This window comes from Erinaceus europaeus, chromosome 20 (genome assembly GCF_950295315.1).
Source record: "Erinaceus europaeus chromosome 20, mEriEur2.1, whole genome shotgun sequence".
NCBI classification, from domain to species: Eukaryota; Metazoa; Chordata; class Mammalia; order Eulipotyphla; family Erinaceidae; genus Erinaceus; species Erinaceus europaeus.
The window spans coordinates 13,465,117-13,489,995 of NC_080181.1; the positions used below are offsets into that span (position 1 = coordinate 13,465,117).

General features: G+C 50.0%; 1 protein-coding gene across 2 annotated transcripts in view; it reads right to left on the reverse strand.

Moving 5' to 3' along the window:
- POU2F3 (POU class 2 homeobox 3) overlaps positions 1-24,879 on the reverse strand; it is a 100,082-nt gene that overhangs the window by 57,238 nt on the left and 17,965 nt on the right. For both annotated transcript variants that reach the window (XM_060179902.1, XM_060179901.1), the window contains exon 3: positions 10,494-10,528. In XM_060179902.1, the coding sequence (XP_060035885.1) occupies positions 10,494-10,528 (35 nt within the window). The remainder of the gene's footprint in view (positions 1-10,493; positions 10,529-24,879) is intronic.

Sequence of the window (24,879 nt, forward strand, 5' to 3'; positions counted from 1 at the left end):
AGGCTGCCAATTCCATGGGCTTCACTCCACAGGGGACCCCTTGCCCAAGCCGCAGACCCTCGACACGGGTGAACCTTGCCACCCAGCTTCCTCACAGGCTGCCTGAGGTACGGTGTGGCATCCTGCATGGCATGTGGAAGGGCTCCCATAATACTATCACCTTTATGTTGTCTGGAAATCAGGAGCTTCTACTGATCGTGCTCCCAGCCACCCACTCCCTCCACAGACCCCCCACCCCCCTCACTCACTCCCTGTGAGGTGCCACTGGCTTACACCTACTTGTCCTGACCTTTTGGGGGAGCTTTTTGTATTTGCCTCCCTCAAAGGACAGAAGCTGAGTTTTTTGCAGGTAGAGGGTGTGTGGGTTCTGTCTGGAGTGTGTTTTCCCAGAATGGGGCACCTTGTAATGCTGAATGGAGGTGCTGCAGCTACACCAGGCCACCCACCCTGAGCTGAGGTGACCCGCTCCCTGGAGGGTCTGTCTGAGTGGCCTCTGCACACCCAGAGGGAAGAGGTGGTAGCTAACCCAGGAGGTGTTTCTGAAATCCTCAGGGTGGCTATTCTGACTGTCTTTTGTGTGGATTTCTGTTGTGGCTGGGTTCCCCACTCTGGGTTGACCTCTTCAGATAGGGGAGGGAGAGAGAGAGAGGGTGGGGGTTGGGGAAAACACAGCACCTAAGCTGTCTCCAATGTGCTGGGGGCCAGGCTTGAACCTGGGTCATAGGCTTGGCCAAGCAGTGCAGCATCCAGGAGAGACCTCTGACTGTCTCAAGGACCAGGAGGTTCAATTTGCACTCAGTAGGCAGAGGCAGGCCTTGTAGACAAACCACAACACCAAAGGCAGCACCAAAACTGAAGTACCTGTGAGTGAGTGTGTGAGTGTGTGTGTGTGTGTGTGTGTGTGTGTGTGTGTGTGTGTGTGTGTGTGTTTTACTTCCATGTGACTGTGAAGTGCTCCTCTAGGCCTGTCCTCACCCCATTCTGTACCCCCTCAGTGCCCTCTTTCCCTTCACTCTAGTGAACAACATGCAGGACTGAAGCCCCAATGTGACTTTTCAGTACTGCCCGGACTCCTGGGCTTCAGATGCAAATTTCTTACCAGGCATCTGGTACCTGTAGCCCATTCCCTGTCCCTCCTCCTCCTCCTCTGATCAGACTTGCCCTTCCTGTGTCTCTTGGTCTCTGATTGTAGGTCCCATCATATTCATCCTTCCAACTAGAAGCTTAAGAGCCAGCTGGATGCTGCCCTACCCTCTGCTGTCCATGTTCCACTGCAGCCTGATTCCACATGACCTCACGACAGAAATGTCTCTGGAGCCTGAACCTTCCCAGGTCTGTTGACATCAGCCTCAGCGTCATTGCTGTCACCAGCACCGCAGTTAGCTGTCCAGTGAATATAGTCAGACACTTGTCAAACACACACACACACACACACACACACACACACGCTTTCATTTGACTCTCACAACAATCTTGTGATAGTTAGGTACTATTGTTAAAAAAAAAAAAAAAAAGAAACAACGATTGCCACCTCAACATGCTTCACTTCAGACTGTGTCCAGAGACTTCACGTGTGGAATGACAACCCTTCAGCTTCATTACTTAGGTGAGACCTTTCCTTTCATAGTATACTCTAATTCCATCTCAGGTGGTTCACTTTCTAACAAAGTCCCAAAACCTAGATATACACCAGTTTCTGTGAGAGAGAGCATATGTTCACACGTATCCGTAAACTACTGCAAAATATATACCTGAAAGCAGAAGTACACTAGAGTTTGCAGTGAGTACCTCCCTAACACTTCCTCTCCACTATTCCAAGCTTTGGGTCCATGATTGCTCAACAATTTGTTTGGCTTCGCATGTTAACTCTCTTTTCAGTCACCAGGTTCCAGATGTCATCAGGATGCCGGCCAGGCTTCCCTAGACTGAAGATCCCACCAATGTGTCCTGGAGCTCCGCTTCCCCAGAGACCCACCCTACTAGGGAAAGAGAGAGGCAGACTGGGAGTATGGACCGACCAGTCAACGCCCATGTTCAGCGGGGAAGCAATTACAGAAGCCAGACCTTCTACCTTCTGAAACCCACAATGACCCTGGGTCCATGCTCCCAGAGGGATAGAGAATGGGAAAGCTATCAGGGGAGGGGGTGGATATGGAGATTGGGTGGTGGGAATTGTGTGGAATTGTACCCCTCCTACCCTATGGTTTTGTTAATTAATCCTTTCTTAAATAATAATAATAATAATAATAATAATAAGAAGAAGAAGAAGAAGAAGAAGAAGGGAGTCAGGTTGTAGCAAAGCGGGTTAAGTGCATGTGGCGCAAAGCGCAAGGACCGGCATAAGGATCCTGGATCAAGCCCCCGGTTCCCCACCTGCAGGGGAAGTCGCTTCACAGGTGGTGAAGCAGGTCTGTAGGTGTCTGTCTTTCTCTCCCCCTCCTCTCTCCATTTCTCTTTGTCATATCCAACAACGACAACATCAACAATAACAACAACAACAAAACAACAAGGGCAACAAAAGGGAAAATAAATAATAATAAAAATTTTTTTAAAAAAGAAGAAGAAAAAGAAGGAGAAGAGGAAGAAGAAGAAGAGGAGGAGGAGGAAGAAGAAGAAGGAGAAATGAGAAATGAGAAGGAGAAGGAGAAGAAGAGGAAGAGGAAGAGGAGGAGGAAGAAGAAGAGGAAGAAGTGGAAGAAGAAGAAGAGGAAGAAGGAGGAGGAGGAGGAGGAGAAGGGGAAGGAGAGGAAGAGGAAGAGGAAGAGGAAGAGGAAAAAGAAGAAGAAGGAGGAGGAGGAGGAGGAGGAGGAGGAGGAGGAGAAACGAGAAGGAGAAGGAGGAGGAGAAGGAAGAGGAAGAAGAGGAAGAGGTAGAAGAAGAAGAAGAAAGAAGAGGCCAGGCAGTAGCACACCGGGTTAAACACACACGGCGCACAAAGCACAAATACTGGTGTAAAGATCCCAGTTCGAGCCCCCAGCTCCCCACCTGCAGGGGGGTCGCTTCATAAGTGCTGATACAGGTCTGCAGGTGTCTATCTTTCTCACTCCATTTAAGAGAGAAAAAAGAACCAGAGCACTGCTTTGGCATATGCAGAACTGGGGGCTGAGCTCTGAACACCACACCTGCCAGTCCTGTGCTCTCCCACAGTGCCACCTCCAGGGCTGCCCACGATTCTCAGTTGAGGACATGGGAGTGGAATTACTGGCCAAACCCAGGATTGCAACCCTGGCGGTCTAGCCCCTTTGCTATAATCCCTTCCCTGCCTCTGCCCACTGCTTCCCTCCACAATGGCCGGTCAGGCTTCTCTTGTCTCAGCCCTTCTTCTTCCTGCTATCCCTCCTCACCCACACCCTCTCCAGTGCTCTTCCATCACATGACACTTGTCAGGCTTGAAAATGCCTTGTGGCTCCCTTCTGCCTGTGGAGCTTAGTCTAAATTCCTTGGCTGGGCACTCCAAGGCCCTCAGAGTCCGACCCAGAGCACAACTCCAGCCTCATTCCCACCTTGTCATTCCAGACCTATCTCACAGTTCCCTAATGCCATATTCTTTTGTTCTTTCTATGTATTTTTTAAAAAATTATTTTTAATTTTAATTTTTTGCCTCCGGGGTTATTGCTGTGACTCAGTGCCTGAACTATAAATCGACTGCTCCTAGAGGCCATTTTCCCCATTTTTGTTGCCCTTGTTGTTGTTACTGCTGTTATTGTTGTTGGATAGGACAGAGAGAAATTGAGAGGACACAGAAATAGAGATAGAAACAGTAGCACTGCTTTACTGCTTGAAAAGTTTTCCCCCTGCAAGGTACCGTGTGTGCTTAGCCAGGTGTGCCACTGCCCGCCCCCTAGAGCAGTGCTGTTGTGCAGCAGAAAGCCCCCTTGTTCACTGTGTCCTAACCTGGAATATCTGGGCCACCCCCTCTGCAAACCCACCACCCTTCTTTCAGCACCCACTCCAGGAACCCTCTCAGGTGACATCCCCAAACCCCACCCAGGGGCCAGCACTGTCTGTCTGCCCCAGAACTCACTGCACAGCATACCATGATCATTAAAAAAATTCTTCATCAAAGGAAGAAGGGACAGTTCCAGATCCAGCCTAACAGATCCTTTTGTCTCTGCTCCTAATTTCACTGGGGGTTCTTTTTTTTAATTGTTGGGTGTTTTGGTTTTTTTTTTTTTTTTTGCCTCCAGGGTTATTGCTGGGGCTGGGTACCTGCACTACGAATCCACTGCTCCTGGAGGCTATTTTTCCCATTTTTTTGTTGCCTTTGTTGCACTTGTTGTAGTTATTTTTGTTATTGTTGTCATAGCTGTTGTTGTTGTTGGATAGGACAGAGAGAAATGAAGAGAGGAGGGGAAGACAGAGAAGGGGAGAGAAAGACAGACACCTGCACACCTGCTTTTTTAATTGTTTTAAAGGAGGGTGGTGGACGAGACCAGAGCACTGCTTAATTCTGACTGATGGTGGTGTGGGGGATTGAACCTGAGACCTTGGAGCCTCAGATAGGAGAGTCTTTTGCAGACCCATTATGCTGTCTCCCTCTCTGCCCCTACATTCCAAGCAATTGTTTTCACCAGCTCACAAGATACCACAAAGGCCTGGAAGCTTCTGACTTCTCCTTACTTGCCATGGTGGTGAGGGAATGGATATTCTCACTTCCATTTTTCTTGCAACTGAAACAATCGAAGGAGGCCAGGGATATAGCTCAGTGAGAACATGCATGGCATCCAGGGGCCCAGGTTACATTAGTGAAAGAAAAGTGGAAGTTGAAGCAGCCAACATAGTAGCAGGAACAGGATGGCACATCATAGCACACAGCCTGCAGGGCCTTAGCAATGAGGCCAAGGGGAAGATAGGACCATGGGGCCTCCCAACCCCCATGGGGAGCTGGCTCTGCTTCCTGAGTTCTCTTTCCTGGGGACTGAGGGGTGGTCTTGCTCCTGACTCCCCAGATCTGCCCACCATTACCCCAAAATAGGCTCAGGTGATTTTCCAGAACCAGGATTTTCACAGGCTCAGCCTGAAACCTCCCCAGGGACCCATGGTCTCTTGTTCCAGCTATAGAGGGTCTGCACCCCCACCCCATCCCAGCCCTGGGCTGCAAGGCCCACAGTCTCCCCAAGGGCACAGAGAAACTCAGTCCCGCCCCCACCCCCAGGGGCCTGCCACCCCCTCTCTTACTTATCAGACTCAGGGGCTCCCTGCTCCCTGCCCCACACCCTCTGCCCACGTCTTAGTCATGGTGAGGTCATGCTCAGCCTCTCCCTCCGGATGGTGGGAAGCAGGGAGCTTAGAGACAGGGCTTGGGGTGACCATTTGATGTGGCAAAAGCCCCCAGAGTGCCTTGTGGGGGACCTGTCAGCCCACAGTGGGTGTTGGTCTCCCTCACGCAGGGCTGTCCAGGCAGAGTCCCCAGAAGTCCCGGGGGGCCCCAGCGGTCAGCAGGTGGGTTGCATGGGTGTCACACTGACCGGTGGCATCTGAGTGATGGGGTGACTGAGTGAGCCTGAGGAGGCCCTGAGTGTGAGCAGCGTGGAAGTGAGTGTGACCTGGCTGAACCTCCCTTCCTGCAGAATTCCCCCCTTGTTTCGAGGGAAGCGCTGTCATGTCTATTCTTGTCAGTAATGAGAAATCTACGAACCCTTCCCAGGGGAGGGAGGGCGCGACCCACCCTGAGAGGCACATCCAGGAGAAGCAGGCTGGGGGAGGCGGGCTCCTGGCACTAGCTGGGAACCTTCTCCCAACCGCGCCCCAAAGATGGCCATAGGACCAGGGGCTTCTCTCCAGGATCCCAGGGCTCGGGGGAGCTGCCTTCAGTCTTGTCCCTGGCATGAAAGCTTTTCAAGCTTCAGAAAGAGCACAAAGGCAGGAACAGGTAGGTAATTCATCAGTCAGTCCAGCACGGGCTCTGCCCGTGCCAGGTCCCAAGTTCGATCCCAGGCATTGCAAACAATGGAGAGTTGCTCTTTCTGAGTGTTCGGCCTCTCATATAAAGGGCCAGGGGAGATAACTCAGCCAGTTAGAGTACCAAACTTGCATACCTGAGGCCCCTGAGACCACAGGTTTAATCCCAGCACCACCATACACCAGAGGTGAATAGTGCTCTATTCTTATTATACCTAAATACATGAACTTAAAAAAAAAAAGGTGAGGTGGGGTGGGGGCTCCTATGTGAAGTCCCAGGTTCAAGCCCCAGACCCCCACCTTCAGGAGGGAAGCTTCATGAGTGGTGAAGCAGTGCTGCAGGTGACTCTCCTTTTCTCTGTCTGTCTTTGTCTCTCCCTTTTGGTAACAGACAAAAGAAGAAAAAACAAGACTATTGGAAGAAGTGTTCATACAGGCAGTGAGCCTCAGGTATCTATCTTTCTCCGGAGTGGCAGCTCTGGTGGCAAAGAAAAAAGGGAGGCTGGTGATGGTAGCGGAGAGAAAACTCAATATTCAAGCCCAGGACTTGCCTGCCTGAGAACCCAGGTTTAATCAATCTTTCTTTTCTTCTTCTTCTTCTTCTTACTTTATTTTATTTTCTATCTTTCTTTCTTTCTTTCTTTCTTTCTTTCTTTCTTTCTTTCTTTCTTTCTTTCTTTCTTTCTTAAGATTCTACTTATTTGTTTATTAATGAGAAAGATAGAAGGAGAGAGAAAGAACCTGACATCACTCTGGTACATCTACTGCTAGGGACTGAACTCGAGGACCTCATGCTTGAGAACCAATGCTTTACCCACTGCGCCACCTCCTGGACCACCCGGGTGGTTTAATCTTCATCAGGCACAATCTTTTTTTTTTTTTTTTTTCTGCCACGGGGGCTATCACAGGGACTCTGTACCTGAATGACAAAGCCACCACTCCTGACAGCCATTGTTCCTTTTTTTTTGTTTTAAATTTCATAGGACAGACAGAAATTGAGAGTGGAGGGGAAATAGAGAGGCAGAGAAAAAGAGAGACACCTGCAGACCTGCTTCATCTCTCATGAAGCTTCCACACTGCACGTGGGGAGCAGGGCCTCAAGCTTGGGTCCTCACGCATGGTAATGTGTGTGTCACCGCCCAGCCCCTCATCCGCAATGCTTTGAGGCTGGGTGGGTGCTCTGGTCTCACTTTCTTTGTTCTTTTTTCTTTTTGCCTCCAGGGTTATTGCTGGGGCTTGGTGCCTGCCCTACAAATCCACTGCTCCTAGAGGCCATTTTTTTAAAAAAAAATTTTATCTTTATTTATTTATTGGATAGACACAGCCAGAAATTGGGAGTGAAGGGGTGATAGAGAGGGAGATAGATAGAGAGACACCTGCAGCCCTGCTTCACCACTCGTGAAGCTTTCCCCTTGCAGGTGGGGACTGGAGACTCAAACCTGGGTCCTTGCACACTGCAACATGTGCGCTCAACCAGGTGTGCCACCACCTGGCCCCCGGCCATTTTTCTTTTTTCTATTTTTGTTGCCCTTGTTGTTGTTGTTGTTATTGCTGTTGTTGTTGCTGGACTGGACAGAGAGAAATCAAGAGGGGAGGGGAAGACAGAGATGGGGAAAGACAGACACCTGCAGACCTGCTTCACCACTTATGAAGTGACCCCCCTCCTCCCTGCAGGTGGGGAGCCAGGAGCTTGAACCGGGATCCCTAGGCCATGTGTGCTTAACCCGCTGTTCTACTGCCTGCCCCCTGTTCATTCTTTCAAAATAATACATTAATTAAATATTTTATTTTATATTAATTTTGCCTGCAGGGTTATCACTGGTGGGACTCAGTGCCTGCACTTCAAATCCACTGCTTCTGAAGACCATTTTTTTTCCCCTTTTCTTGCCCTTGTTGTCTATCATTGTTGTTATTAGGACAGAGAGAACTCGAGAGAAAAGGGGAAGACAGAGGGGGAGAGAAAGATAGATACCTGCAGACCTGCTTCACCGCCTGTGAAGCCAGCCATCTGCAGGTGGGAAGCCGGGGGCTCGAACCAGGATCCTTACTCTTTGTGCCCTTGCACTTTGTGCCACGTGTGCGTAACCAATAACTAAATCTTGATATAAAATCACAAGCAGTGAGAGGCCCAGACCCATGGAGCGGGTCCCCAGCAGGCTGGGCTGGTGTGGCCATGTCTCAGCCAGGAACTGACTCCTTCCCTAAGTCCTCATCCGAGGGCCTGTGACAGAGAGAGGTGGGTCCAGCCTGACTGTAGGAGGCACAGGAAACATCTGAGCTGGTTCTGGTCTCTCTTTTGGGATCTCAGAACCCTTGGAGGCGGGCTCCTCCGCCAGTCTTCTGCCCTTGGAATACACCTGGCTGATCTCTCCTTGGAGAGGAATCTATCTCCCATTTAGAGACCGCGGGTGAGCAGTGGATGGCATACCCTCTCCTGCTGGGTAACTGTTCCAGCATTTAATAAGCTGCTGGCTTCCCTGTGGTTTATTAGCTGCGGTTTGGTTTAACAAAGGTAGGGCCTCAGTGCTGTTCCCGCAGTCACAGTGGCACCCATGCTTCTGGGAGCTCACTGAGTATCTGACCTGCTCTGTCTGAGGCCCCCTTTCCCATGCCAGCTGACTCCCACGGGATGGGAATGGCAGCACAGACGGTGTCTGCTATGTTTCGGCCCAGGACTCAGTAGTACTCCCTTGGCCTAAGAAGCCTGCCTGCAGAGCTTACAACCCTCCAGGAAACGGCAACATGGCACCCCATTGCTGCAGACATGGGAAGACAAAGGACTGAGCCAGCACCCCACCCCTCCCTGCCATACACATCTGGCCTCTGGATCCCAGTGGGAAGGAACCCCAGTGACCATCATATTAGGCTGCCTCCTTGTTTCCTCTCCATTCCCTCTGCTCTGTCTGCCAGACTACCACTCAGCCTCGAGCTGGGCTCAAACACCACCTCCACCATGAAGCCTGCCTTGAACTCCCAGGAAGAATGAACAACAGGAGTCAGGCAGTAGCATACCCTGCTGTGCATACACATGACCATGCATAAGGACCCGGGATTGAGCCCCTGCTCCCCACCTGCAGAGGAGAAGCTTCCTGAGCAATGAATCAGTGCTACAGGTGTCTCTTTTTCTCTCCTCCTATCTCCCCCTTCCCTGCCTTCTCAATTTGCCTGCTTCTGCTTGATGACAGGCTTATTTTTATGCACTGCTCGTAAAGTCTGACTGACATTTATTATGACTGTTCACCTAGCAGTCTCTCTCCACCTCTCTCTCTCTCTCTCTCTCACTCTCTCTCTCTCTCCCTCTCCCTCTCCCTCCCTCTCCCTCTCTCTCTTCCTCCCTCTCCTTCTCCCTCTCCCTCTCCCTCTAGTGTTTTTTGTCTTCCTACACCTAGCACAACATACATCCTTTGCAACACTGATGAAAAAGATAAATTTTCCAGGTAGGGAAAAAGCTAAAACGTAACAGATGACTGGACCAAGATTGGACTGCTTGCAAGTGACAGAGACAGGAGCAAATCCCAGCCTTATTGGCTTCATGCCTAATTCTCACCTCTCCACCCCCTCTAGACCTCTCCCTACACTCCCCATTCTTTTATTTACTTATTTTCCCTCTGGGGCTTCACCATTCTGGATCAACTTTTTTTTTAGCTAGAAAGAGACAGCTGCAGGAAGACAGAGGGAGAGCAAGAATAACAACACAGAGCCAGAGCTTCCTCCAGTGCAGTGGGGGCTAGGCTAGGAGCTGGGTCACACAGATGGCAAAGCAGGTGCCCTTCCAGATGAGATATCTTGTTGGATCTCCGGTTCTTTCTTGCTTCCTGTTTGCCTACACCTTAGACTCTCTCCTCCCAGCAGTCCTCCCACGGCCCACTTCTGCTGTTACAATTACTCCTAGCCCTAAGTTACACCCCCTCCCCTACTTCCTGTAAGTTTTCAACTTGGAGGGGAAAGAACTTTCCGTCCAGTTCACTGTCTTTAAAAAATAAAGAATTGGGAGTTGGGCGGTAGCACAGTGGGTTAAGCGCATGTGGCACGAAGCACAAGGAACAGTGTAAGGATCCCAGTTCAAGCCCTCAGCTCCCTACCTGTAGTGAAGTTGCTTCACAGGCAGTGAAGCAGGTCTGCAGGTGTCTGTCTTTCTCTCCATCTCTGTCTTCCCTTCCTCTCTCCATTTCTCTCTGTCCTAACAATGACGACATTAATAATAACAACTACTACTACAACAATAAAAAACAACAAGAGCCACAAAAGGGTAAATAAATAAATATAAAAAAGAAAATAAAGAATCATTTATTGATTTGAGAGAAACGAGGGGCGGGGGGGGGAGAACAGAGTTCTGCTCAGCTTTGGCATAAGGTAGATTGAACCTATGACCTCTGGAGGCTCAGGCATGCAAATCCAGAGCTCTCACAGACAGAGCTATTTCCCCAGCCCTTCACCACTGTCTTTGCATCACTCAATCTGGACATACTAAGACTCTGACACACAGCAGTGTCGAACACAAGTCCACTTACTCTTTTCTGTCACTTCCATACCCAACGTGTTTGACCCCCAAAACGTGCAGAATGAAAGTTTTCTTCTGAAGATGGACTTACCTGGCGGTTGAAGTCTAGGCCATTCCGATCACTTCCTGGAAGAGAGAAGACAGAGACAAAGTGAGTTGCTGGCAGGGTCAAGAGGAGGCTGGAGGTTAGAGGGGCACAGGGTGCTGAGTGGTGCGGGGGGTGGCGGGGAGGAGATTGCTCTGTGAGCAGGACACTCCTGGAAAGGAGATGGATGGCCAGGCATAGGGAGAGTGACTATCAGAGTCAAGGGTTTGAGCTGGCTATCCTAGCCTTATGTGCCCTGATGCACAAGTAGGGTCTTTAGCTGCACTCCTGCAGACAGGAGTACACACACACACACACACACACACACACACACACACACACACCCAGCAGTGTGCAAGCAAGGACGGCCCACAGTGGGTCCTACAGAAACTGCCTGAAGGTCAGGAGTCCTTCCTTGATCCCAACGCTACAGGGGTGAAACCATGTCACTCCCACCAAGCAGAAAAGATGGCAGGAACAACTATTCTGTTATGAGATACAAACAGATGTTCAGGCAAAGAAAGTACCAAGACACAGACATGGACATTACCTATTGGTCACAGGATCAAGTCAACAAAAGGACATAACCACCATCAACATCTATGCTCCCAATATGAATACTTCCCAAGACACGAAACAAATTCTAGCCGACTTGAAGGGCAATAGCAATGGCAAAACAGTAATACTAGGAGATCTTAGCAAGAGTCAGATCAGTGGGACCAAAAAATCTATAAGGAAATGGAGAACTTGAATGAAGTCATAGATGAGATAAACTTAATTGATATATTCAGAATCTTTCATCCCCAAAGAGATAAATATACATTCTTCTCAAGTGCACATGAGATATTCTTAAGGATTGACCATATATTGGGATACAAGGACAATATTAATAAATATGTGGATATTAAAATCATAAAAAATATCTCTTCAACCATGAGGGTGTAAGGTTAGAAATCAATCATAAAATGAAAAAAAAAAAAAAAAGAAAGAAAAGAAAAGAAAGAAAGAAAAGAAAAGAAAGAAAGAAAAGAAAAGAAAGAAAGAAACCTCAAACTACAGAGAATAAACAATATTCTGAATAATACCTGGGTCACCGAAGAAATCAAAAGGGAACTTAAAAATTCCTTGGAGAGCATTGAAATTGAAGAGCCCAGACTCTGTGGGATGCAGCAAAAGCTGTCCTAAGAGGGACATTTGTAGCAATACAGGCCCACATTAACAGAGAGAGAAGCTCTCGAGTGAGCTACCTCACATCACAACCGAGTCAGCTAGAAAAAGAGCCACAGAGAGACCCAAGAAGCAACAGGAGGAAGGAAACAGTCAAAATCAAAGTGGAAATACATGAAAAATGATTCATACAAGATGAATGAAACCAAGAACTGGTTCTCTAAAAGGATAAGTAAAATAGATAAGCTGCTGGCTAGATGAGAGAGAGGGGGAGGGAGGGCAGGAGGGAGGGAAAGAGAGAACTATGATAAAAAACAATCAGGAACGAGAGAGGTGAAATTACAACAGAAGATGGGAATCATAGGAGAACATCACTCCAGGCAGAGCGGTGGAACAGAGCAAGGGTATCAGGCCTGCAGGAGGAGCAGCGGTGAGGCCCTGTGGCTGGAGAGACGGGCAGGCAGTGGGCAACCAGTGGCATGAGAGCACTGATGTGGCACTCAGTTCATGGGGACTTCAACTTTCATGCCCAGAAGAAGAGGAAGTGGTTGGAGGGATTTGTTTGTGTTTAATGAGGTGCCCAGGAAGGAACTCAGGGCCCTCCCTGCATGTGCAAAACAGGGCTAAGTGGTCTCTTGGACCTAACTTTCTGACCTCTCTCAATCTCTCTCTCCTTCCCTTCTTCCTTTCCTTCCCTACTTTCCTTGCTTTCTTCTTTTTCATTTACAGACAGACAAAGAGAAGAGAGACACCACAATACTGCTCAGTAATGTCATGCCATGCAGGAGCTCACACACGGTAAGGAAGCCCCGAGTGGAGTCTCTGGGGCACAGGAGCAAAGTGAGCTGTCATGCCCAAGGACTTCCCCAGGGGCTTCCCCCCCAACCCCAACTACTCCCCACCTGCAGGGGGGAAGCTTCACAAGTGATGAGGCAGGTCTGCATGTGTCTCTCTCTCTCCCTCTCTATCTCCTCCTCTCCTCTCAGTTTCTCCCTGTCTTATCCAATAAAATGGAAAGGGGGAAAAGGGTGGGGAAGAGGAATGACCGCTAGGAGTGGTGAATTTGTAGTGTCAGCACTGAGCTCCAGTGATGAATCTGATGGCAATTAAAAAATAAATAAATAGGGAGTTGGGTGGTAACGCAGCGGGTTAAGCGGCTGTGGCGCTAATCACTAAGGATCCCGGTTCAAGCCCCCGGCTCCCCAACTGCAGGGGAGTCGCTTCACAGGCGGTGAGAAAGGTCTGCAGGTGTGTCTTTCTCTTCCCCTCTCTGTCTTCCCCTCCTCTCTCCATTTCTCTCTGTCCTATCCAACAACGAATGACATCAACAACAACAATAACAACAATGGTGAAACAACCAAGGTAACAAAAGGGAAAAAATGGCCTCCAGGAGCTGTGGATTCGTGGTGCAGGCACTGAGCCCCAGCAATAACCCTGGAGGCAATAAATAAATAAATAAATAAATAAATAAATAAATAAAAAAGGAAAAGATGAGAAAGTGCTCCTAGAAATAGGTGATAGCACACATGAACCAGACCTGGGAAGTAAGAACCACGGGGGTGGGGGGGGTGGGGGGGGGGAGCTTGTGCTTGTGGGGGTTGGGCAGTGTGACTTGAATGGTCAGGATCATTAGAAGCCATCTTGGCTTTTGATTTTCCTCACCACCCATCATCCTGTGGTCTTTGAGATTCATGAAAAGGAAAAGGATGAGCTGGCAGGATGCAGAGATTAATTCAGCAATGCACCAGCCATCAGAAGAGCTCTCTCTCTTTTGCCTGGAGGGTCCTGTGCCCGTGTGAGAGGTCCCGTGTTGTGCACATGCACTTGCTGGGAACAGGAGGCTGTTCCCAGCCCGGCTGCTGCATCCTTGCCTCCAGGGCTCCTTCTGCCTCACTCCCCCAGCCCCGACTGGATGTGTGGCTGGGCAGGAGGTGCCCGGGCCAGGTGGAAATGCTAGAGGCTGACTCACCCCACTCCAGGGGAGCTGGCCACAGAATAAACACGACTCAGCAGTGGGCAATTGCTAAGGGCAGCTGCTACTCTTATCCTGACTCTCCAAGCAGCTCTGAGCATCTTTGGGGGGGGGCACCCAGCCAAGACTGGATGGCATCGACTAACAGACATTGGCTTCTGATGACAAGGTTGATTCTCCAGATCCAGAAAAGGGGGAACTACCTCAGCCCTCATTTCACTGCTTCCCTCCCCTGGTCCACTGGACTGGTTCCACCTGGCACCTCTCCCCATGCAGTCGGCAGGAAGGCCTGGGAGGTGGTGTCTGGGAACTCAAGGCTGGGCTCCGCCACTGTCCGGTAATGGAAATAGAGAGGTGACTGGCAGGCCATTCCTAGGTGCCGGTTTGTTCATCCCATAAACAGAAAGGAAGGTGTGACTCTGTCTGTGGGAGGCAGAGATGTCTGTCCCACCCTGTAAGGGAGCAGCAGGGCACAGAGGCACTCACGGATGTGAAGTTGGGGTGCTGGGTTCATGCCTTGGCTTCATGGCGTGTGACCTTGGTCAAGGCAGGAAGAAGTTCCAGAAAAGTTTGCAATTCCACTTCTAGCCACATCTCAAAAAACACATTCACTCAACTGGACTGAAATCGTAAGCTGAAAGCACCCTCCAACTGTGGCACGAGACTCCAGGGCTGAGCCTGCTCCTGTGTTACAGACTTCCCACCCACTCCTCCCTCAGAGGAGAACACCCTCCTCTCCTAGAAACACACACTCGCTCTGCAAGATCTAACTCACACATCACAGCCTCCCAGAAGCCCATCCCTAGGAAGTCAATGGACTGTTTCCTTGGTTTCTCATATCTCTTTTGAAAAAAAAAAAAGTTAGTTATTGATGGGATAGAGACAGAGAGAAATCAAGAGGGGAGAGAGATAGAGTGAGAGAGAGACCAGTAGACCTGCTTTGCCACTCACAAAGCTTTCCCTCTGCAGGTGTAGACTGGGGACATGAACCCAGACCTTTGTGCATGGTGAGGGTGCACGCCACTGCATGTGCTACCACCCAACCCTGCTTTCCATATCTCTTACAACACATGTCCAATTTTTTAAGTTTGCTTGATTTGTTATTATTTTTTAAGTTTTTAAAAATATTTATTTCCTTTTGTTGCCATTGTTGTTTTACTGTTGTAGTTATTGTTGTTGTTGTTGGATAGGACAGAGAGAAATGGGGAGAGGAGGGGAAGACAGAGGGGAGAGAAAGATAGACACCTGCAGACCTGCTTCACCACTTGTAAAGCAACTCCCCTGAAGGTGGGGAGCTGGGGGCTCAAACCAGGATCCTTTCCCCAGTCCTTGTGCTTTGCACCACTTGTGCTTAATCCGCTGCACTACTGCCCGATTCCCAGTTTGCTTGATTTATTTACATGTTAGGAGAGAATGAGAGAGGAAGGAGAGAGACAGAGAGAGAGAGACCGAGACCAGAGCATGACTCCCCTCTGGCATGAGTTGGTGCTGGGGAGTTGAACTTTCTACCTTTGGAGTTTCAGCCATACAAGCTAGTGCTCTAACAGGCTGAGCTACCTCTCCTCTCCTGCCCACATAGCACATTTTTTAGTCTTTGGTTTGTGTGTCTATCTCCCTCATGAAATTATAAGCTCCTTAGAAGCCAAGGTTATTGTATCTTATTCATCAGAGTTCCAAGAGCCTAGAACAACACCCAGCAGGTACCAAAGTTTTGAAGGACTGACTGTGTCTGCTCTGAAAGACCAAGAAAGAACTTACAGAAAAAGCAAAGCAAGACAGACACACGGTAGCAAGAGTCCTGTGATTTTGAGCTGGAAGGATATTTAATTCCCCTGCTTCAGGGGAACCTGGATGCAGAGGTCACATGGTCTCCATGAGCCTGAAGGAAGATCACAGCCCAGATAGTTCAACTACTATGACACACTATTCCCCAGCAAATGCACTGCATCCAGCAGCTGCCCAGAAAGCCCAGGGTAAGACGTGAACCCAAGGGTTTGAGCTGGCCCCACCACATGGAAGAAAGTGTCAGTGCTGTGGCTTTCCTTTGTTCTCTGTTGTATCTGAAAAAGCCAAGTAAGTGATGGAGCCCTGGAAAGGACCAGAACAGAAACAAAATCGAGACCAACCAACCAAACAAAAACTTTAAGCAAGGGCTGGGTGGTGGAGCATCTGGCTGAGCGCACACATTACAGTGCGCATGGACCCTAGTTCAGCCCCTGGTCCCCACCTGCAAAGGGAAAGCTTTGTGAATTGTGAAGCGGGGCTGCAGGTGTCTCTCTGTCTCTCTCCGTCTCTCTATCACCCCCTTCTCTCTTGATTTCTGGCTGTTTCTATCCAATAAATAAAGATAATAAAAAATAAATTAAAAAATCTTTAACCAAAAGCTTAGGCAAGAAACAGCACAAATGCTTGTTAAGCTTTGAAGCAATACAGAGAGATAGATTAATACAGAAAATTGAACTGTAGAATCAGGATTAGAAAATATTTTAGTACAGAAGTTAAAATGCAGCCAACAGCATACAGGAAACTATGTGCATCACATACACACCAAGGAATATCATTCAGTCATAAGAAGAAAAAAAGTTTTTAAAATTTCTTTATTACTTTTATTTATTTATTGGATAGAGACAGCCAGAAATTGAGGGGAGAGAGGGGTAGATAGAGAGGAAGAGAGACAGAGAGACATCTGCAGCCCTACTTCACCATTTGCAAAGCTTTCCCCCTGCAGGTGGAGACTGGGGACTCGAACCTGGGTCCTTGGGCATTGTAACACGTGCGCTCAACCAGGTGTGCCACCACCTGGCCCTTAGAAGAAAATTTTTTCAATATAATCTTTTTTTATATCAGAACACTGGTCAGCTCTGACCAGTGGGTGGGTTGAACCTGGGACCTTTGGAGCCTCAGGTGTGAAAAATTTTTGCATAACCATGAAGCTATCCACACAGCCCCTCATAAGCCAAAAATTCTACCATTTGTGGCAACATGGGAGAACCTTGAGGGCACTACACTAAGTGAAATAAACCAGACGCAGAGAGACAAGTACTCCATTTGCATGTATACTCTAAAACAGCAACAAGAATATCCACAATGGTCCTATTTGTAGAAACAGGGTAGAAAAGGGGTTGCCAGGGGAGTCGGGCAGTAGCTCAGGGGGTTAAGCGCAGGTGGCGCAAAGCGCAAGGACCGGCCTAAGGATCCCCGTTCGAACCCCGGCTCCCCACCTGCAGGGGAGTCGCTTCACAGGCGGTGAAGCAGGTGTCTTTCTTCCCTGTCTGTCTTCCCCTCCTCTCTCCATTTCTCTCTGTCCTATCCAAGGACGACGACATAATAACAGCAACAATAATAACTACAACAATAAAACAAGGGCAACAAAAATAAATAAATAAATAAATATTTTTAAAAAAAGAAAGAAAAGGGTTGCCAAGGGCTGAGGAATTGGTGGGGGAGTTGGGAGAGGGCAGTGAAAGACATAAGTGCTCAGCCATACAGTGAATAAACTCTGAGGAGCTCATGAAAACCAGGCTGTGCTGGTTGGTAACTCTAGCTGACCACACAGAACCATATGATTGAAATGAACTTGAGGACTGTCACTCCTTCCCAAAAGATAAAGATGTGAGGTGGTGGATTTGGCAATCCACTAGATGGAGGTGGTCACTGACAGTACACACACACACAGACAGATAAACAGACACATAGACACAGACACAGACATAGAGACATAGACACAAACACATAGACACATAGACACAGACAGACACACACACACATAAACAGACACAGATACACACAATGAACACATAGACACAGACAGACACACACATACATAAACAGACACAGTTACACACAATGAACACATAGACACAGATAGGCACACACACAGACACACACAACTCATAGACACAGACACACATATGCATAAACACATAGACACAGACACACAGACACACATGCACAACTCATAGACACAGACACACACACATAAACACAGACACACACACACAGACACACACATACACACACACATAAACACATAGACACAGACACACACAAATACATAGACACAGACACACATAAACACAGACACACACACACAGACACAGAGAGGCACACACTACTCTTAGACACAGACACACAGACACACATATATATAAACACATAGACAAAGACACACAAACATAGACATACACACAACTCATAGACACAGACAGACAAAACACACAGACACAGACACACAGACACACAGACAGACAGACACACAAAGACACAACAGCAGACACACACAGATGGACAGATAGACACAGACACACAGACACACAAATAGACAGACAGACACAGACACAGACAGACACAGACATATATACATAGATACAAACACATAGACACAGACACATGAACACATAGACACAGACACACAGACACATACACCTTAAGTCAGCATGAAGCAGATTTTAAATGTAACTATAGTTATCAATTCTACCTCCACAGGCTGGAGGGGATTGGGGTGGGGGATGACAGACTGTTACAATATGAAGCCAGGTAGAGTTCCTACAACAATACCAACAACCAACCTCAAGCTGATGATGGGAGCCAAGTCACATGGTGATTAAACATTCAGTTATGCCTAGTTTAAGCACGTGGCACTCACTGTCCAGTCTCCCTTCTTATGTGGACTGGAAAATGCCCACAGTGCAAAGTCAGATATTAAACATTCCAGGAAGAAGTGGCTCAGACAAATAAGGCAAAATGCTAAAAGACTGCTAAATTCAGGTGAAGCCTGTCTGTCCAGCAAACCACCAGACATTTTTCCCCCCACCTTCCCTCTCCTCTCTCTGAATTTTTTCAAAACAATGAAAAAGTGAGCAAGGAGGGAGCTTGTACAAGCCCCCGGCAGGTGCCTGTGTACAGTGAGAGCGTCAGCATGGCTGGGAGTCTCCTGGCTGCTTGAGTGGAGTTTCTGCTGCAGCCCCAAAGCTTGGAGCAGCAGGCACTGTCGGGAGCTGCTGGGAGGAGGCTTCTGGGCAGCAGAAGAAGGCAGACTTTCAAGCCAAGTGATGCTGGGCTATGAAGACTATAGCTCCATGCACAGAGCTGCCCACCCCTGCAGCCTTTGGGGACAAGGTGGACTGCTCACTCCAGTGGCCAAAGTGGTTTTTGAATGGAGGGCACTTCGTGTCTCTTAAGTGTCTCCTACGCCTCAAGTCTCGGGTTGACAGTGCAGAGCTGAACCATCCCAGGCCTTTCTGTCCCTTCCAGAAACTGTGGCCATCCAAGCATCTGCAGAGAGAGGGCCAGGGTGGGTGATGTCTGTCCACTCTCTGCTTCTCTGGCTTGTTTATTCCACACACACAGACGAGACAAGGAAGCCATGGAGGAGTGGAGCAGAGTGGATGCACCAAGGAGGCCTGGCATTCCCCCCCCATCTGGAAGGGCTTCAGGTTGGGGTCTCTGTGGGCCTGTTGGGTTCTTGTGACCCACTGGAAACCCACAGGTGAGGAGGGCTCCACAGTGAGCAAACACACCCCTTGTTCTCAGCAGTAGGACCAGCAGGAGCTCAGGGGATCCCCAGGCACTTCTTTGCTTTTGAGAAGATGAGGCGTTATTATTCACCCCCTTTTACAGGGGAGAAACTGAATCTCAACACAGCTAAGTGATATATGTGAAGTGATAAAGCTTTTCAAGTGTGGGCATGTGTTGGGAATGATGCTTAGGGGAGACAGGAGCCCACAGCTCCAATCTCTGTGTTCATGTTCTTCCCACTCTGGGAGGCCAGCTCTAGTCTCTCTCTCTCTCTCTGTCTCTGTCTCTCTGTCTCTTTCTCTCTATCTCAGTTTTTCCCCTGCAGGTGGGGACTGGGGACTTGAACCTGGGTCCTTATGCACTGTAATGTGTGCACTTAACCAGGTGTGCCACCACCTGGCCTCCAATAAGTTTGTACGAGGGGCCAGGTTGCAGTGCCTGTTAAGCACACGTTACTAAGCTCAAGTACCTCAGTTCAAACCCCTGGTCCCCACCTGCGAGGTTGGGGGGGGACTTCAGAGAGGTGGAACAGTGCTGCACATGTCTCTCCTCCTTTCTCCCACTCCCTCATTCTCCCGCATACCTTACTCCCATCTCAGGAAAGATAGAAAAAGAAAAGGCTACTAGGAATGGTGGAATCACTGTGCAAGCAAAAGCCCTGGCCAGAGATAACCCTGGCAGCATAAACATGATTATAAAGAAAAAAATAAATAAATAAAACAGGGCTGGGTGGTAGCACACCTAGTTAAGTGCTTACATTACAGAGTGCAAGGACCTGGGTTCAAGTCCTCACTCCCCACCAGCAGGGGAAAAGCTTCGTGAGCAGTGAAGCAGGGTTGCCGGTGTCTCTTTCTCTCTCCCTCTCTATTTCCTCCTTCCTTCTTAATTTTTCTTTCTCTATTAAATATAAGTAAGTAAATAAAATATTAAAACAAATAATGAAAAAAACTCAAAACAAAATCTTGCTCCCAGGGAAATAATAACAGAATGAACACACTCAAGCTAAAGGCCTCCTTATAATGTAAGTTACAGGACCAGCTCTGTGATGTCCTTCCCAGCTCCACTCCTTGCAGGACTTTTCTCATACTGGGGAGTGAGGAGTGTGGGGGGGGGGAGATAAGAGGCACCACCGGCGAGGACTCCCTGCCCATGTGGGCACAGATGTGTCCTTGGCATAGCGCAGGGGGTAGCACAGGGAGACAGCTCTGCTGATGGGAAGCTGCACCAGCCTGCTCTCCTGCTGGTGACTTCTCACTGTGGGCAGTAACAGTGACAGGGCAGCCAAGGCTGGTCATGGCACGGTGCTGGGGTGTTCCGGCCATGGCTGGGATAGTGACTGTGCCAGCCTGGTCATGGCACGGGGCTGGGGTGTTCCAGCCATGGCTGGGGTAGTGACTGTGCCAGCCTGCCGGTTCATGGTGACCCGAGCTGGGGTATCTTCTTGGCTTTGCAGTGCACGCCCATTGCACCTCTCTGGAAGGAAGGTCTGTAGCTGGGGGCTCTGATGAGGGAGCACCAGGCTCTGCAGGCTCCTGTACGCCCAGAGTCTTGCCCTTTCCCTCACAGGGCGTCAGGCCACCAAGGTGGTACCAGCCTTCCTCCCTGGGGTGGGGGTTAAAGTGGGGGGCCTATCTGAGGCACTGAGACAGGCTTTGCCCAACAAGATACCAGTGTGTGAAAGTGGAGACTGAAGGACAGACCTTTGGGGTGGGGGGGAGAGGACATCTCAAGACAGCCTTCCTCACAGCCCCCCCACCTCCACCTCCCCTCCTGGCGACCTTGGGAAAGCCATCCCCCTGCTCTGACTCCAGCCTCTTGGCCCCGTAAATGAGGAGACCTGGACGAGATCAGAGAGTTTCCAAATACTCTGGCAGCAGAACACTGTTTTCAAATAATAGGGATTAATGAGTAGCTGACATTTATTGAGCATTTAGTGCACACCAAGCACCGCAGTAAACATTTTATACCCAGGGCCGCATTTAATCCTCACAAACACCCTATGAGTAGGTGCTCTTATGAGCCCCAGTTTACAGAGGAGGCACAGAGGGCTGGGTGGGTTTACCACCCGCAAGGCCTAGACTGTCTCCTGTCGCCCCACCCTTCACCCCCAATTTTTTTAAAAAAAATGTTTATTTATAAAAAGAAAGCATTGACTAAACCATAGGATAAGAGGGGTAGAACTCCACACAATTCCCACCACCAGAACTCCAAATCCCATCCCCTCCCCTGATAGCTTTCCTATTCTTCATCCTTCTGGGAGTATGGAGCCAAGGCTATTGTGGGATACAGAAGGTGGAAGGTCTGGCTTCTGTAATTGCTTCCCCGCTGAACATGGGTGTTGACAGGTCAATCCATACTCCCAGCCTGTCTCTCTCTTTCCCTAATAGGGAGGGGCTCTGAGGGAGCAGGGCTCCAGGACACACTGGTGGGGTTGTCTGTCCAGGGTCACCCCCAGTTTGATGACCTGGTCTCAGAGGTTAGAGGTGCCCAGGCTGCAAACACCACAGGTCTGGCTGCTTTTGCCTATCTCAGCACTGGGGTCTGAAGGCTGAAGGCTGGTGGCTTCCTCCAAGTCCTCCCAAGTCCCTGCTTCCTGGGAGTGAGGGCCACGCAGATAGCAGCAGCGCAAGGCCTTGGGGGATCCTTCCCAACGTGCCCAGGTCACTAGCAAGGAGAGATGCTGGGACACAAATGTCCAGTCCAAAGCCAGGACTCTACAGGTGGCTTCTCAGCCTCCTGGGGGACCCCCCACACACACACCAACACACTGGAGGGACAAAGGGTGCAAGTTATGCATCACCTGAATCTAACTAAAAGTAGCTGGTGATGACTGTGCTCAGATGGAAGGTGGCCTGGCCATGTGTTCAGAGAACTCCAAGTTCACCATTTTTTTTTAGCCCAGAGTACCCCTGAACTCTCATTGTTGGTTGTGCCTGAGAATCTGGAACCTTTGGTGTTACAAGCCCTGTGAGCTACTGCTGTGCTATCTCCCCACTCAGTGTACCACAGGACCAAAGGTCAGAAGTGATTGGCCCCGGAGACCAGGGCATGGCGGGGAGCCCCTCCTGGGATCTGATGGAGAGGAAAGGGGTAGGTAGCCCCTGGTCTCCTGAGAGAGGGAGAGAAGGTGAGGCCAAACTGGTCCACACCCAGTGGTCCTGGTTTCCTCAGGACCCGAGTGGGGGTGGTGGGGAGCTGGGGGCTAAGCCCAGAGGCTATAGACCCCACTGGTTTTGGGACAGAGGTCGCTAACACCTAGCACCCAGCACCCAGTGGGAAGGAGCCAGCCTCGTCCCACCTCCCCACCCTACTGAGAACTTTGAGCACAGCAGAAGAGTGCCAGCCGGCTTAACCCCTTTTGTCGGCGCTTCCCTCCGCAAGAAAACCTTAATCATGCTCATTTGAATTTCAAATGACCTCTCCCCTCTCCCCCTCCCGCCCCCGGCTCTGAGGCAGGGATATGGAAATGCGCCCCACCGTATGGAAATCGGGCCCTATGCAAATCAGGCCCGGACCCCATCGTCATAGCAACCACGGGTTTCCTCCCCTCTCCACCTTTGTGTGCTCTGGGGCTTGGGTTGTTTTTGTTCCTCTTCCTGTCCGAGCAGACAGGTTGGGGGCCAGCCACACACACTGCGCAGGTGGGGGCGTGGGGGGGGGTGCTGACCCGGGTGCCTAGTCAGGCTCAGACCTGCCTCTGCTTTTCTGCTCCCAGGCTGACTGGACACGGCACAGCCAGCCAGGACTGTGATCCCCCCTCTCTTTTTTTCTCTCTCTCTTTCCCCCTCTCATTCTGTCTCTTTCTAGGGCATGGGTGAGAAGGTGGAGGAGCAGTCTTGGGGTCTGGGGACACCAGGATGCTCTCAAATTGGGCAGCCTGGGCCTCAAGATGCCCGAGGGGAGGAGATGAAAAGCCGGCTTGGGGCCATATGTAAAATGCCATGCAAATCAACGCCTATTATTATTATTATTATTATTATTATTATTTTGAGTCAACAGCACCAGCTTTTTTGCAGGGAAAAGCCTGCAGCTCAGTTTCCCAAGCTCCTGGCTTGACAGGAACGCCTGCCCTTCCTGGGTCCCTATCCCCTCCACTGACCTCGAGGTGGGGTTGCTGGCTGGCTGGCTGGGAGGACCTGGCCCAGCCCAGCTTTCAAGGAGTGGGGGGAGGGGGCGGAGATGCCTCACCTGAGCCCTCAGCCACCTGTCCCAAGAACAGGTCCCCAGGCAGAGCCCATTGGGGAAGGGGCCCTCCAGCCAGCTTGGGTCTCAGAGCCCCATGTCCAGTCCCTGCCCCTCCCAAGGTCAAGGGCCCCTGTCTGTTGTGCATGGGCAGCTGGGGTGGGAAGAAGTGTGCCAGGGTACAGCTCCTTCCTGGCCCAGGATTCCAGCAGGGAGTTTGTCCGTGTGGCTGGCTGTCTGCCTGTCCCTAAGGTGGGATGGTGGTTCATCTAGCCACCTGCCTCTGGTTGCTTCTCCTGGTGGCTTACATCTGTCAGGCCTCACTCCTCAATCACACCAGCTACTCCACACACTCATGGCTTCTGGGGGTGGGGGATGCACCCCAAAGGCCAAAGGCCCCTCCTCACAGTTGTGGAGAAGGCTGCAGTGTGGGGCTGAAAGTGAAAGCCCAGTCTCCCCAACTAGGGGTAGGGTACCACCCCACCGTGCAGGGAGGAGGGCAGCTCACAGCCACAGAAGCTGGGAGAGGCAAGGAACGCGGACACATCTGCCTCAGGGAATTTCGGGTATGGGTGTCTCAAACCACGCAAACTCCTAGAAGGCAGAGCTCCCAGAATGTGGCCCAGCTGCTAGGCTGCTCCCAGAGCCCTGTGTGAAGGCCAGACCTCACAGGCCAGGGGGGACAGCTAGCTTGTCAAGGCATCAGCTTGCAAGCCTGAGGCCCAGAGGCCCCAGAACAACCTCATGCCAGAGCTGAGTAGCTTCATAATAATCAAATAAATAAGTCTAAACACCTAAAATGGGGGCCAGGTGGTAGCACAGCGGGTTAAGTGCACATGGCACTAAGAGCAAGGACCAGCATAAGGATCCCGGTTCGAGCCCCTGGCTCCCCACCCGCAGGGGGGTTGCTTCATGGGCAGTGAAGCAGGTCTGCAGATGTCTATCTTTCTCTCCCCTCCCTTCTCGATTTCTCTCTATCCGATCCAACAATGACAGCAATAACAATAATAACAACAATGATAAACAACAAGGGCAACAAAAAGGAAAAAATAGTCTCCAGGAGTAGTGAATTCATAGTGCAGGCACAGAGCCCCAGCAAAAACTCTGGAGGCAAAATAAATAAACAAACAAATAAAATAAAAAGACCTAAAATATATAAAGACTGAAGTCCCCCCTCCACAAACACACCCATGCAAGAATGCAGAGGTTCAGCCGCATGGGGTCTGTGGTTCTAGGTGGATGTGGGTGTGATGAGCCTGGACCTTGCTCAACGTGTGTGTGTGTGTGTGTGTGTGTGTGTGTGTGTGTGTGTGTGGCGGGAATGGGCTGCCATGTGACAGACTGGGGACACATGAAACAACTGTCCCTCCACTTGCGCTGTGAGAAGCCACACTCTAAGACGCTGCCATCAGGGAGCGGAAGTGGAGCTGGGGTAGGCAGGACAGCAGGGAGATGCCCAACAGGCAATCTTAGTCTCCTCTTAGAACAGAGAGAGCAGAGGCCTCTGTCATTAGAGGGATGGGGTGGGAAGAGGGGCTCTTCTTCAAAAGCCCT